This window comes from Poecilia reticulata, linkage group LG11 (genome assembly GCF_000633615.1).
Source record: "Poecilia reticulata strain Guanapo linkage group LG11, Guppy_female_1.0+MT, whole genome shotgun sequence".
NCBI lineage: Eukaryota > Metazoa > Chordata > Actinopteri > Cyprinodontiformes > Poeciliidae > Poecilia > Poecilia reticulata.
In genome coordinates this window covers 3128964-3143365 of record NC_024341.1, presented here as the reverse complement: position 1 = coordinate 3143365, position 14402 = coordinate 3128964, and the positions used below count along the sequence as shown (strand labels likewise).

General features: G+C 38.6%; 2 protein-coding genes across 5 annotated transcripts in view; both read right to left on the bottom strand.

The window, feature by feature from the left end:
• trappc9 (trafficking protein particle complex subunit 9) overlaps window positions 1-6324 on the bottom strand; it is a 205402-nt gene extending 199078 nt beyond the window's left edge. For 2 of the 4 annotated variants that reach the window (XM_008421343.2, XM_008421344.2), the window contains exons 1-4: window positions 6228-6324; window positions 4991-5592; window positions 4142-4171; window positions 662-807 (exon numbers count right to left, since the gene is read on the bottom strand). In XM_008421343.2, the coding sequence (XP_008419565.1) occupies window positions 662-807; window positions 4142-4171; window positions 4991-5592; window positions 6228-6284 (835 nt within the window). In that variant the 5' untranslated portion in view covers window positions 6285-6324. The remainder of the gene's footprint in view (window positions 1-661; window positions 808-4141; window positions 4172-4990; window positions 5593-6227) is intronic. The other 2 variants (XM_008421345.2, XM_008421346.2) reach the window with 1 other exon arrangement.
• A 731-nt stretch (window positions 6325-7055) lies between these two features.
• sh3bgrl3 (SH3 domain binding glutamate-rich protein like 3) lies at window positions 7056-11385 on the bottom strand. The gene is made up of 3 exons (XM_008421342.2): window positions 11245-11385; window positions 8723-8890; window positions 7056-8561 (listed from the first exon to the last, which is right to left on the bottom strand). Exons 1-3 carry the CDS (start codon window positions 11287-11289, stop codon window positions 8496-8498), a joined length of 279 nt encoding a protein of 92 aa, XP_008419564.1. The 5' UTR covers window positions 11290-11385; the 3' UTR covers window positions 7056-8495.
• Between the last annotated feature and the right edge of the window lie 3017 nt (window positions 11386-14402).

The window sequence follows — 14402 nt, the reverse complement described above, 5'->3', positions numbered from 1 at the left end:
AAATAAAAGAACTCCAATTTAAGACTGGACAGCTGGTCTGGTGTCCTACAATCAAACACAGCAAAAATGGACATTACTGGTGTGTTTGTGGCTCTTGGCAGTAGATTTGAGTTTCTCACGCTGCATATAACTCTCTATAACTTTACCCCACCTTTAGCGCCAAGTTTAAGTGTTGGGCTTTTTATGCACAGGATGCAAGAAGCCTGATATGAGTGGGTAACGGAAGCGAGCCGGTGGGGAAACAAACTTCATCCAGAATAAAATCGATGAAAGTGCACATTGTCACAATGGACGCAAAAGGCTAGCTAGTTTCCTTTTCAAGCAGCCTGTGTTTTATTTTTCTACATAAAATTTTGCTGGAAATAAATTAGGAAAAAAGGAGAAAAAGAAAGCTAGTTAAATCTATCCTAAAATATCCTTGCTAGCAAGCACAATAGGTATTTTAGCAGCTTTAGTCTGACAGAAAAGTTCCCTGTCAGAAAACTGAATAAACAAGATTAGATAGTCCTGCCACAGCAAAATGTAAGACCTGTAATTAAAATGTTTAAGGCCAAATTATTATTTTATAAATATAAGATATTTTAAGACTTTCTTAGGATGTGAGGACACTCTGTAAATATAACTATAACAAAAAAATAATAATGTTTAGGCTGATGCTTACCACCAAGCCAGAGGAAATCGTTGACTCCCCTGAGCAGCTCCACAGCCATGTGGTAGTGGACCAGCGCATCCTGCAGCATCCCTGCCTGCAGGCACAGGTCCCCAACATGCTTCCTCATCCGCCCCTGGCAACGCTTCTTGTAATGCCTGGGGAGCGAAGTGACATGAATAAGGAGGGAAAACATTTTTAGAACCACTGCCAGATGAACAAGGCGCATCGACATCTTTAACAAAAGTACTTCTTTTGGCTACCGGTTACACTAGAAACGATACTCTGAGTTTGTATAGGTAAATGGAGTTGGTTGGAGACAGGACAGGGGTCTCGTCTGTCGGCTAAAGTGTGATCTGGGTGACAAGACAAGGCACGAGGTATTCTGTGACTCGTCGGTTTTTGTCGGAGGGAGGAAAAAGGGAGTAGCTTCACCAGGATACAAGGGAAATGGAACTACTTCCATAAAATATGTATGAAATTATGCAGGATGTGTAAGCTCTTCACAAACACCAGGAAGGTCAATGGAAGAAAATGAAGTGGCTCAGCAGGTGGCCAAGAGCTTAAGAGGAAATACATAATAGAGAAGCAGGAGTGCTACAGCACAGACTCCAAACAAAAAGCTTTCAATTTCAAACAGGCCCGGCTGGATAATTAAAACAATACATGTGTTTTAAAAATGAAATTAAAAAGGGATGAGTTATTGTTAGTTCATAAGTTTACATTTTCTGAGGTCAGTGCAGCTACAGGTTTACACATATAGAGATCCACCCAGTCAAATGCAGTTTCACGAACTAGAACATCCTCATAAGACAGGAACAATGTGAGCAGGATAAACTATGAGCTCGACCTTTTGTCACGTGGGTCAAAAGGACTAGTGGGACAAAGAACATTCTTTGTCCTTCTTTTAACTAACCAAATACAGTAGTCTGATTTTTTTGGTGGAAAGGGGAGTGTAAATAATTTTAGACTCAAAAATGTTAAAAGATTTTACAGCTATGCTTCATTCAAAGAAAGACATCCAGTTTTCAATTATTTAAGAAAAGATTCTCTCTTTTTAAAATCTTTCTTAGAAAACGCTGCGTGCATTTAGGAAAGCTTCATAAATGAGTGAAAAACTAATTTTGATGGAGCAAAGTTTGTTTTTAGGTAAAAGTCATAGTATAAACCTCACAGGAGAAAGTAAAAAGCCTATTTAAAGACAAATACATGTTCAACTTTGTTCAAGCTGATTGTAAATGGATACAGATGATAGAAATTTACTAGTAGATTAGAAGGAGGATAACGTCTAAAATTACAGCTATTTTAAACTTAGCCACTAGATGCTAGTAATTGTCACACTCTGACCATTTGAGGTCAAAGACTTTTTCAAAAACTTTTTGATCTTACCAAAAATAAAATAAAACTTTCCTTTTTTTTCTCTTGGGCCTGATGGTGTTTCCACATGGAGCCAAAACACTGCTTCAGGAAAAAGTGCTGGCAGTGACACAAATAATGCAGCTTTTATTTTTTTGTTGACATCATTTTAGATTACAAACTTATGTGATGCATTTTATTCATTTCAAAATGCTGTGCAAGCTTGAAAAGTTAACATAATGGCAAAAAGCCATCAGCTAACTTCCTTTGAGTGTGTTCCTATCATCAGCACAGGTGCAGCTCTTTCTAATTACCAGACTAATTAATAAAATATAGCTGTGAAAAAAACCCTGCAGTATTTTATAGTTTTGTTTTTTATCAAAATGGCCTCATAGTGCTGAATAATTCTGCAGAACTAAGTGAAAATGTCCAAAGTTTCTTCTAAAGATGGACAACTTGCTGAAGACAAGCAGAGTCTGTCCTGTTATTATGCATGCTAATAAATAAATCATACAGATGCACTTTGGAAAGAGTAGAAATTGTGACGCGAAGTAAAAATATGCAGAATGTGAGACGTATTTGCATGAGACAATCGAGGTGGGATTTAATAAGCTTTCATTTTCTTTTCGAAATGGATGTGAAAGTTTTGGGTTAATTATTAGTAGGACATTTTTGTTTGTTTTCTTCTTAGTCACTTTTGTTTTCCTCTGACATTTTGCTTGTTCAGAACAAATAAAGGTGCTATAACTTGTTTGGTTCAGATGGTGTCAAGTGTGTGTAGCAGCAGGTGGAAGGAGCGTTTTGCCTACAGTGAAGCACGGCGATGGGAGTATCGTCGTTTGGGGCTGTGGGGAGCTGCAGCGGAAAATAATGGCAGCCACACAAAATATTGACACTTTGGGAAAGATTTGGCCATTTTCACTTAGGGGTGCACTCACTTTTGTTGCCAGCGATTTGGACATGTATGGCTGTCCATGCAAGCCGTTTGCCACCGGTTGATGTGACATGTTAAATATGACGTGTCAAAGTGTCACATCTTCTGTGTGTACTCATTTTTGCAAGATGCTGCGCATGAATAAAACAGCTACGTTTGCTCAGGAGTCAGGGAGGAGCAGGAAGAAAGCATCTTCAGGGTACAGCCAGGCATGGACCGGTTCAAGGCATGGACCAGTTTTCAAAAGTTGACGATTCAACTTTCAAAAATTAAATAAATAAAGAAAATGTTCACCATATCATTTCTAGGGAAACTGTGTAAGTGACTGGAGTTTTTTCTGGCTGTATGGATCATACAGTGATGAAGTACTGACCCTCCCTCACCTGTTGCTGCGCCGTGCTAATCAGCTAGCTACACAGGAGACGACTACACTGCCAAATCAAACAGGTGTACATCCATACAATCGCCTGAAAAAATAGAGGTTGTCGATTTGATAACTTTAGTTCATGTATCAAATCAAAATAACAATATATAAAATGTTTAATAGCAGTTTTAGAACTGTGATAACCAACAAGATGTATTATTTTAGAAGCACTTTATGGCGTACATTTTGCTCTACTAGCAAACATATCTAGATTGTGACCTACACGGCTCCTAGAAAAGCTATTCACCCCCTCAGTTGCTTTACTCTTATTGCTTTACATATCAATCATGGTCAACAAAATTAGGTGTTTTTGCCAAAACAAATTACAAAGGAAAACCTTTTATGTCAAAGTAAAAACAGATTTCTATAAAGTAATGACAACTGAATGAAAATATGCAACATAAAATAAGTGACTGACCAAATTCAACAGTTCCATCCAAATGGTGCTAGTGGTCTCACAATGAGTGGAATGACTGCAATAAAACTGGTTTTCACTTTGATATTAAAGGGTTTGTATTTTTATTTTTTTTTACTCAAAATAGCCAAACTTTTGTTGATCATGGTTGTTTTGTAAAAGCAGTAAAAGGAGGAAAGCATCCAAGGAGGTGAATAAATTTCATAGAAACTGCATTTCGGTTCACATTTTTGCATAAGTAACATAAAATTGCTGGATTTCTTACATAAGTCCATGGCGCCCTGAGACCTCATACCGGCCCATGCCTCGGCAGAGCTAACATCTGTGGGGAAAGTAATTCACCTATGGAGTCTAAGATCTCACCTTTTCACACCCAACAATAAACTCACGGGACAGTATGGAAGAAAAGAAAAAAGAAGAGTAAAGCAGGATAAATCGAACAAAAACAAATGCAGAAAAACAAACAAAAAAGGTAGATTTTTAGAAAAAATAAGCAAAGATGCATGAGGATTTTTGAAAATATGAGGCTGACATAAAACACGGACAACAGACATCCAGCTGAAAGTTGGGGTGTCCTGATACAATTTTCCACTTCCAATACAATATCGATATCGCAGCTTTGAATATTGGCCAATACAGAGATTGACCCAATACAAATCATAACCGATTTTATTACTTAATTTTGCAGTGTGGAATGTTAGAAAAGGCTCGGCAACTAGCCCTGTTTTGTAGGACAATTTTGTTTGTTTATAATTCGTTTTATTTGTTTTTTCTGTTGTTTTGTTTATTTTGGAGCATTTTAAATGTCTTCCAGTTCCAGTATAAAATGTTCATTTGAATTTAAAGTTTATTGATCTTTGAAAACATGCTCTTGCATTATTATGCCATTACCATATTACTTGAAAATGGTCTCAAACAATATTATTGTGTATCACAATAACTTTCGGGGCAATTTATCATCTAGTAAAACTTGTTATGATGATAGGCCTTTAACTATAAAGCCCCATGTTGGGTCAGACTAAATACCGGAGGAAAATTCTGGAGCGGACTGCCGCTATAGCGGTGCCTATATGGGAAATTTTAAATGCAGGCCCACATAATCCGATACTCATTTTTTTTATATATATTTGATATGAATATCGCATCGGGACACCCCAAGGTGAAGGTTCCATGAAATGCGGAGAAATCGGGATTCTGGAGAGAAACGCTCACCTGCTGTCTGTGTCCAAACCCACAAAATCCTTCTTTTCAAAAGGCACGCAGAGCAGCTGGATCTTGTCACCGGACTTATCCGTGGCCCGGTCCAGCCGCTTGGACTCCAGGACTATAAATATGGACTCCACAAAGTCCTCGACCCTCCGCTCCACGTCGGAGCATTCCTCGAAGTCCGCATAGAAGGCCACGTCGGTGCGCTGCTGCTCGGCGATCTCCCCCTGCAGGCCGAACACCAGCAGGCGCGAGTCGTACAGGGTGGAGCTGTACACCTCCTTCTGGCCGTGGAAGCGCTCGGCGGTCTGTGGCCAGTCCTTGGCAGAGTTACACGTGGTGATGCAGATGAGGCCCACCACTTTGCGATGCGTCTGGAAGTCGCCCCACTCGTTGTTCTCGGGCAGATAGTGGTGGCGGTAGCGAATGTAGAGGAGCCGCTGGGAGTCGCGGATGTTCACCTGGCTCACGCTGGCGATGCGCTTGTAGATCTTGAAGAACTGGTCCTCGGGCACGATGCCCACCGGCTGGACCACCACCAGCACCGTCTGGTGGTCCTCGGCACACTGCATGTAGTCTGGGACGCTCATCGTCAGACTGAGCTTCACCTGGGAGGAACAGCAAAACTCATTCGTTTTAACCAACCTAAACCTTAATCACTCTTAACATGGCATGGACTCGGTTTGTAAAGATCATTTTCCTTCCTTATATATTTTTTTGTGGTTTCTCAAATTACAACTGTTTTAATTATATGTTTTTAGTCTAGTTTAGATTTGACAAGCCTCAGAATTATAATCTAAAGTTCAGAGTCTTTAAAAGTAATGAAAGAGTCCTATGCAGGTTTGCTAAACCAGAAGCTGCGCATCGCACAAGGGAAGAAATCCCAGAGTTCCCTTTGAAACTCCCTGATTATACACCTGCTGCTGTCTTTTTCTGTTAAAAAAGGTAATGTGACAGCTAGAAACATATTGCGCCGGCCAAAGGCAATTAAAAATAACCAGGCACAGGATGTCATTTTGTGAGCTTTGGTATTATGTCAGCAAACAGCATCCATTCAGTAATATTCTGGTAGCAATTACAAGACTCAACTAGCTTAGCTTAGCTGCTTAATAAAAGCAGACGCCGCAAACCGCTGTTAAAAAGCAACATTACAGAAGGAAGAAAAGAAGGACATGTATGCGAATATAAGTCTGTCCACATGCATCGCTTTAAATTAGCAATAGTATTTATTAACTGATATTACCTCAGCTGTTCTGTCAAAATTTACAGCTTCCGTCTTCGAGCCACAGTTTACTAACATCCGGTGAAGCAGTAGCGAAACATCCGGGAATATTTTCAGACTAAAAGCCTCAAACACGATCGAAGGTTTTGTCAGTGGCACAAAGGCTTTTATATTTCTTTTTTGTGTGTGTGTATATCGGGCATACATTAATTATATCAAAAAGGGACAATGGACACCAGGAGGATGGCTGATGCTTCATTTGTGGGATATGTATAAAAAATAAGGGCTGAGTTCTGTTCATTTTAAAACAATTGATTTGATAAATGTAATGCCTATTGCACATTTCATTTACTTTGCTTTTTATAGTATAAAGCACTTTGAATTGCCTTGTTGCTGAAATCTGATATACAAATAACGACTTTTTAGGAGAGTATGTAAAACTCTGGGATCAGTTGGATTCAAAAGTTTCACCTTTTGAGCTGAATTAGATTTAATGTTCTCGTTTGAGATGAACCTGTGTTCCATACTTAGTTGTATTTGTTCTCAGAAATTATTTCATAAGGTATTTTTAATCTTAAAGTCAATATCCTTGAATGCACAATAAGTTTTGATGACTTCCTTCAGAGTTATCAAGATTTGAAATAGTACAAAGTTTACATTTGGACCCAGTTTTTTGGCGTTATATAACCACTGAATGAAAACACAGTAAAACTACATAAGTTTTCCCTTACAAGCCAATTAAAAATTCAAATCAGATGTAGCATTCTCCTTTCAGTTAGAAACATCCAATCAAAGCTGCACATTGAAATAAATCAAAATCCCATATAATCAACAAACAATCCAAACAGATTGATTTAACTCTTTTATTTTAACGCATACAGTAAATCACTTCTCACAATCTTCTTGGAAGACAACTGCTTTTAAGTCTGTATTTTCTTCATTTTTTCGTTTTGGCCAAGAGGAATTGGTCCAAAAAGCAACGCAAGAGCTCAGAATGGAATGTGTAAAGAATGATTCATAGTGAGTATACATCAATAACAGGCAAACATCTACAAAACGATACACAATCATTGTGAGAGGAAATCACAAGGGACAGCTTAACAGATGCAATGAAGGCAGGGGGTGCAAACATCTTGAAGAAATCCTGCAAAAGGTGCTTTTTTTTTTATTATTTCAACCAAGTGGATTGATGGAATGAATGCAACACCACCAATGGAATGTGGCAGATGTTCCCAAAGTTTGATAAGACTGAGTTATGATAACCAAAATGTAAACCTTCAGCAGGAAATACTCCCTTCTCGTTATTGATTGGCATCTTCTGCCCAGTCAGTAATATGCAGCACCTACAGAAACCAGGAGGGTGACAGATAGAAGGAGAAGAGGGCAAGTCAATGCTAACACTGCAGACATGATCCGCGTTAGAGAACTGGTCTATTGGCACTAAGAGTGGAAGCCAGATGCAAACTTTAGCAAACGTTTGAGATGTCAAACCAGAGGCCGTCTTTTAAAAGTCGAACCTTTGGATCTGGTTAGGAAACGGAGTAAGAAAAACGGTGATTTACCATTTTTGGTTGGTTGAGGAGTTGCGTCAGTCAATGGTCTGTGTTACGAGTATGATGTATTAACGTGGATGTGGGTGAAGATGATTGGTCCAAAAACTGGTACATTTTTAAAAGTACAAAAGGAGTACTTGTAATTATATAGACTCAAGAATGCTGCAAATTCCATATTTGTCTTGTTGGGTTAACATTGGACTTCAAGCTAAATTGACTCCATCAATTCTTAACGAATCAAAATCATTATTCTTATAATACCTTGTAGTCCTTTCACTTCTTCACAAACTAAGCTTCAGTACTTACAACGACTTCTGAGTGCAAACATGATTGTGTTTTAATTACAGATGGAATAGATAGCTTCTCATTTGATTGTTGTCATCCAGTGGATTGGATTCATTAGTCTACCCGATTACTGCACACTGATTCCTTCAAGGTTTGGAGTTCCTTCATAATAGTAGTCTAACATATATAACATATATAAAGATCTGAAAACAACAACAAAAAAGGAAATCGGATTAAGACCAACTTTGCAGTTAAGGAGAAACGTGTGACTTCTGATTGATTGGATTGGAGATATTTGGCATTCTTCGTTATGGCGTAAAAAGTGGGCAGACGGCGTCAGTGGTGGACAGTGACATACTGGATGTCCTCCAACATGATGTGGGGAGGAAAGGGAAGTGGTTGGAGGTGATGGAGGTTTTGAAGGGCGGGGCGGTTCGAGGTCCAACTGTCCTCATGCCAGTTTCAGAAACTGTTCCACTGTATCGGCTTCCACTGCCTCTGAAAACATCTCATAGTTCTGTGGAGGAGAGAAGAAAGGATCTCAAAAAGGCAAATCAGAAACGTGAACAGTAAAACGCTGGCCATGTTTAAAGCCCGAGGTGACTGTCAGAAATACAAGTATATGCATCATGTACATGTACGTGTAGAGGTTTTTATACTGATGTGTGATTTCCTCACCCCACAATACTGGTCTTCGTTGAAGAACTGGGGAGGGGCTGCAGTGGGGTCCCCTGCTTTGCTTCTCATTTCGTCCCGGAGTTCGCCACCCACGGAGATGTCGATGAGCTCGTACCGGATGCTTTTACTTTCCAGGACCCGGATGACCTCCGCTTGTTGAGACTTGACCTGGAAAACAAAAAAACTTGAGCTTTACTCAGAAGCACCACCACGCAGCACCATCTGGTACCCACCCGCCTTCAGTAAGGAAGGATGGAGACTTCAAATACGATGAGGTCAAAGGTCATCGGTTCAAACAAACGGTGAAAGTGATGTAAACAATACCCCAGATTTGGCTGAAAAAGCTGCAACTTTTTCACCCTTAATGTCTAGAACATTGTCAACAAAACCAGGGTAAACTAACCATTATGCCAATTTTCAATTCTCTAACAAGCATTTAAATATCAAAGTGAACCGAGATGTCTTTCACTTCTATCTAATAACAAGCTTCAGGGAACAGTCTCAACTAAAAGCACTTTCAACAATTTTCAAACATTGTTTGTTTGGTTCCTCTATGAACAGTCCACTGTCACTCTGGGTCACTAAGGAAGTTGGATGTTCGAAAATGTGACCACACCTCAAAAAGCGGAACAAACTGCAAAAAGGTCAAGCTGCTATGCGTTTAATTTAGAGTTACATCCTCATACCGGCAGATGAGAGGCAAGAGAGAAGCAGAACTGTTTGTCACTTTATCCAGGAAGTTCCAGAAAAAAAATCTGCTCCGACTAATGAGTAAATCTAAATGGCTGTTAGCTCAGCAAACTACTATTTTTTTTAAGGTTCTGGATATCATAGTGGTAGAGAAAAAGGAACAACTTCCAGAAACATGACGGTTGGATAGATGCCTTGAAGCACAGGAGAGGGTTAAAAAGTAATGAGCTCCTAATAGATACCAGATGGCAGACAGTCTGAAAGCTGTACAGTGTTTTTCTTTTTTTTAAAGTTGCTGCTGCATATGAAAAGATTATAGCAGTAATGTTTAATGACGACCAATTTAATCGCACAAATCTCTTATCATTAACAGTGACGCCTGGCAAGGAATCAAAGCCAACATCCAGAAATTACAGATGTTACTAACACAAAGCATTTTAATTCAATGATACTTTATTTATGCCAAAGGGAAACTTCTATGATCCAAGGATGTTGTGGAAAGTGATGCTGTAAGTAGGAAGCATCTCCACTAGCAGTCAGTCTTGCAACTATTCTGAAGAAACGTCTGACTGAAGACTTTAGCTATATGCAGTGTTTGACAAAACGTTTGAGCACAACTTTTGAGAAAAGACATAGCTTCAATAGGTCAGACTTTTAGATTTGCTTTTTATGCATTTATGTTTATGTCAGTGTGACAGCCATGTTGTGAGTCACACACTTTTAATAAAGTTTATTACAGCCTACTTATGGGTTTTATTTTGGTGCAACACCCCAAGATCATCACTGGTCCCCATTTAGCTTTAGCTGTCTTTAAAAACTTCCTGGACACACCCCTGCTCAGCAGTCTTATTAAAACGTGTCAGTGTGTAGTGTAATCATTATTTATCGTTGTTTGGCTAAATTAAGTCAAGCTGTTTTCACATCATCATGACCTATTTTATTTGCAGATACAAGGTCTTAGCAATTTAAATTATTGACATGTCGAACACATTTAGTGCCAACATTACTTGCAAATTTTTGTAACACAAATGAAAGAATTTGCTTGTATGTTGCTCTTCTGACAAAAATATACAGGCAAGAATAAAAAGAATACGTTTTTTTTTTTGCAGCCTAACTCGGCTACCGTAAATTTACAGGAAGTGCCAAGTGAATGATTTTATGACCAACTACACTAGCTTTAACTAGCTGGAACATACATATTGATAGTATTTTTGCTTTTTATGCAATCGGCAGTTCTTATTGCTTAATGCTGCTCAGTGTGTTTCACGTGCCATAATTCATAAGTACACATTATTTGGACAGAATCGTGTTACTGTCAAGTTGAGCTAGACAGGGAACTTAAAGTGACTTTTTTTGAATGAGGTTTGGTGCAGAGCTCAGCGTGCGGGACACGGATACATGTGCTCACGAGTCAGTTATTTTGTCAAGTCACGCGAACCTGAATGACCGTGTTTCACAACCACTGTTTGAACAAAGTTTTGTGGTGAATAGTGAACAAATGCTGCTTGCTAATTTGTTGGGGGAGAAACAAACAGCCTAACCAAGCTCATGAATTCAGGTAGAAAAATAAAGACGCCTGCCGCTCGTATAGCCATTATAATTAGGTGTTAAGGAACAATAAGAGTGCCGATACGATACATAAAGCTGACATTAAATGAATGATGCAAAAAGCGTTTAAGCGCATAGGCCCGCTGCACTGTTAGTCAGGAGGAAGCTATTACAGATAGGGTGCTGGGTGTGTCCGTTAGACTGAACCATTGTTAGCAGCTCCCGTCAGAGCTCAATACTCACATTCAGCGGTAAACGGGTACATTACAGTGTGTCTGACTTACCGTCCGCGAGGCAGTAACGGTGGTATAGTACACTTTGACGGTCATCGCTGCAGGTTCTGAGTAACACTTCCTTTGTGCGTCCGCTGCTTGCAAATAGCTTGCACTCGCTTGCGTCAAGCTGAACGGGGATAGCTCAAACCGGATTACAGCAATGCCACGACCTCTTTCAAAATAATGGTTCAATTAGGGCCAAAAAAGACAGTATAACAAGTATTACTAAATGTTATTTAGAAAATAATAATTCTATAAATAATTTAACATTCCTGCCATGTAGTACTGGAAAATTTAATAGTTTTCATCATTAATTGAAATTGTAAGTAATTATGTGTTAAAATAATAATAATTTAGTATTTAATCATTTCAATCTTTGATCGATAAGGCTCAGAATCAGTATTTACAGTAATACCGTACTGAGATTATTCATCCATAATATCTTACTATGTACAGCCATCAGATTTTTTAGGAGGAAAATTTGTGTATATACTTTTTGTTTAGAAATTAAATATCTGTTCAACTAAAGACATATTAGATTAATTGATTAATTAATTAATTAGTTAATTAGTTAAATGAGAACATAATATTTATGTTCTCATTTAAGTAAATATTCATATATTCATGAATATGTGAATTTAATTGAATTTTGCCACTAAACATTGTGTAATATGGAAGGATAAAATATTAGGTTTATGTGATGTAGGTGAATGTCATAAATTAATGCTATATAGACAGGACACCAAGTTTAGCTCCATATTCCACTTCCTGTCTCCTACATGACTTTTTCCAAGCATTCTTACAATGTGAACTTTTAGAAGAACAGCTCTCAGCAACAGTCGAACCTTCCTCTGCAAACAGATTAAACGAATCAAAAACCAAGTGAGGCTTAAAATTGCTCAACAATTCAGCGTGAAATTTACGAGTAAACATGATCCTGCCCAATGAACCCCCCAGCCTGACCTTTTCCAGACATTTGAACTGTAATTGCATACATAAGTGTTTCAGGCGCCGCATCAACACAATGACAAATATCCGTGAAGTGCTTTCTTGGTTTAAATGCTTTGCAGATTTTATTTATTTATTTCCTCATTCATTTACTGAGCTGAAATGAAATGTAATGATCAGAGGTGAGGCAGGCGGTCTGACTCCCACTGTGAGTCACACAGGAAGAATCTGGGATAGAGTCCAATGTTCCTGTGATTCAGCTGATTCAGGGATTTAGGTGAATAGCAGAGCCTAGCCTGTATGGGTCGGGTCATGCCAGCAAACAGAAGGACAATTACTATAAAAGTCAAAAACTGACTACCATTTTCAATAAATACATTGCTTCAAGTCTACCTTTAACAATGCAAAACACATGGAGACCAATAAGACAATGCTATGTCCAGTGTAGTAATATTCTCATCATACACTAGGGGGCAGCAGAAGGCTATTTCTTCCAAAACTGTGACTGTTTAATGAAAAAGTATTACACCCCTTTACAGACTGCTTTTGCGTCTTTCTTTTTTTTTCAGACTAAGATCTTCAAACTACTGATAACAAATTCAGAATTTATTTACTGAGGGGTAAAAATGTCAAATCAATCTAACTCTATATAAAGCTGCAAAATCATCACTGAACATGAAGTAGGTGAAAAGGTCCAAAAAGCAACAGTTCAAGGGCCAATTTACAGAAATTCAAGATCAGATGAGAAACAAAGACATTTATCAGCGTGGAAAGAATTTTGTTGCCTCTAAGGTTTTTAGACTGCAGTGAACCTGAGAGCCATTACTCACAAATGAGAAAACCACAAACAATAGTGAATCTTCAGAAGTGAAGTGGAGAAATTACTCCAAGAAAGCGCCCACGACCCAACCAGGAGGCTGAAGGCCTCACTCGGTCTGGGTTTGTGATTCAATAATAAGAAAGAGACTGGACAGGACAAAAATCCCATCCATGGAAGGTTTTTGCACCATAAATTCAATTCAAATTCAAAAATATTTTATTGATTCCAATGGGAAATTAAACACTGTTGTAGCTCATTAATCCAGATTCTTCACACATACAAACACACAGTTGGCCAAAACTAAAAAACACAAAATCCTTTTGTTGCATTTTTCAGAATGACATCTTGATATTCCCAAAGATTCATTAGTCCACAGATTACAGAAAATAATAGTCCTATAACACGAGAGCATGTCGGGAAAGATGGGTAGAAAACAGTAGTTTCCAGGCTAAATTGGGAAACTTGACAGGTGTTTTACATGTGACTGAACACTTACTTAGCATTTTATGAAAAGTTCTTAAACCTGAAAAAAAATTGGCTGCAATTGGAACCAAGAGTTGAGCTCCCTTCATGGAGAAATATCGGTCATCAGTTTGTGGCCTTTACCTCAAAGCACACTTTAGTTATGTTGCTCCAAAACACACCAACAAGAATTTAGTCTAAACATCAAACAAAAGGAACCAATTTCAGCTCTAGAACTTTCCTTGCCACAACTTATGTTCACAAATTCAGAATGTAGCAGGAAGAATTCAACATGCCCTGTAATATATCCTTCAAGCAACATCAGCCCTCCTGACAAACGCTTGCATAATTGCCAGTGGATACCCTCTTGTTAAATATTTACCGAGTTGGACCCTGCTATCGTTTGATATGGATAAAGTTCACTCACCTACTTGGGTGTTGGGAGGTAACCTGCTAGAAAGAGACGGTGAGTCCATCTCCAGTACAGCTCTGTCTTTAACTCCAAGCTACTCAGGCAACTGCAGTTTCCACACTGGAGCCACAACTTACCAAACCAGAACCCTTTTAGTTAGAAGAAGCATATTTCTTTCTGTTTGAGAGTTAACTTTACAAACATTTGAAAGTGCGACCAATTTGTTGTATTGGCTCATAACATTCTGTATAGTGAAGAGTGAGCCTCTGCTTCTGGAGCAGGAAGAGTTTAAAAAGCCCATTGTTCTGAGCCCATAGTCTCAAAGAATCTGGAGAACAAAAGTAGCTCATAGTGAAGTCATTTTAGGAAAACTCTTGGAAAATGTTAGAGAATTCTAAGATTTTTCTTAGAATTTCACCTCAATTAGGTAAATGTTTTTCACAAAACACTGTAGGCCTCAAGAGAGCTCCTAAAGTGAGCCCTGTCCAGTCTGCTTTAATTGAACGGTACTTTGCCTAGAAAGTC

What these genes read in the sequence shown, in the direction of transcription:
- sh3bgrl3 (XM_008421342.2), bottom strand. Translation starts at nt 11,289, where the DNA reads ATGACCGTCAAAGTGTACTATACCACCGTTACTGCCTCGCGGACG. An exon ending in CCGTTACTGCCTCGCGGACG is followed by an intron (nt 8,891 to 11,244) that starts GTAAGTCAGACA and finishes TTTGTTTTCCAG; the next exon opens with GTCAAGTCTCAACAAGCGGA. An exon ending in ACGAAGACCAGTATTGTGGG is followed by an intron (nt 8,562 to 8,722) that starts GTGAGGAAATCA and finishes TCTCCTCCACAG; the next exon opens with AACTATGAGATGTTTTCAGA.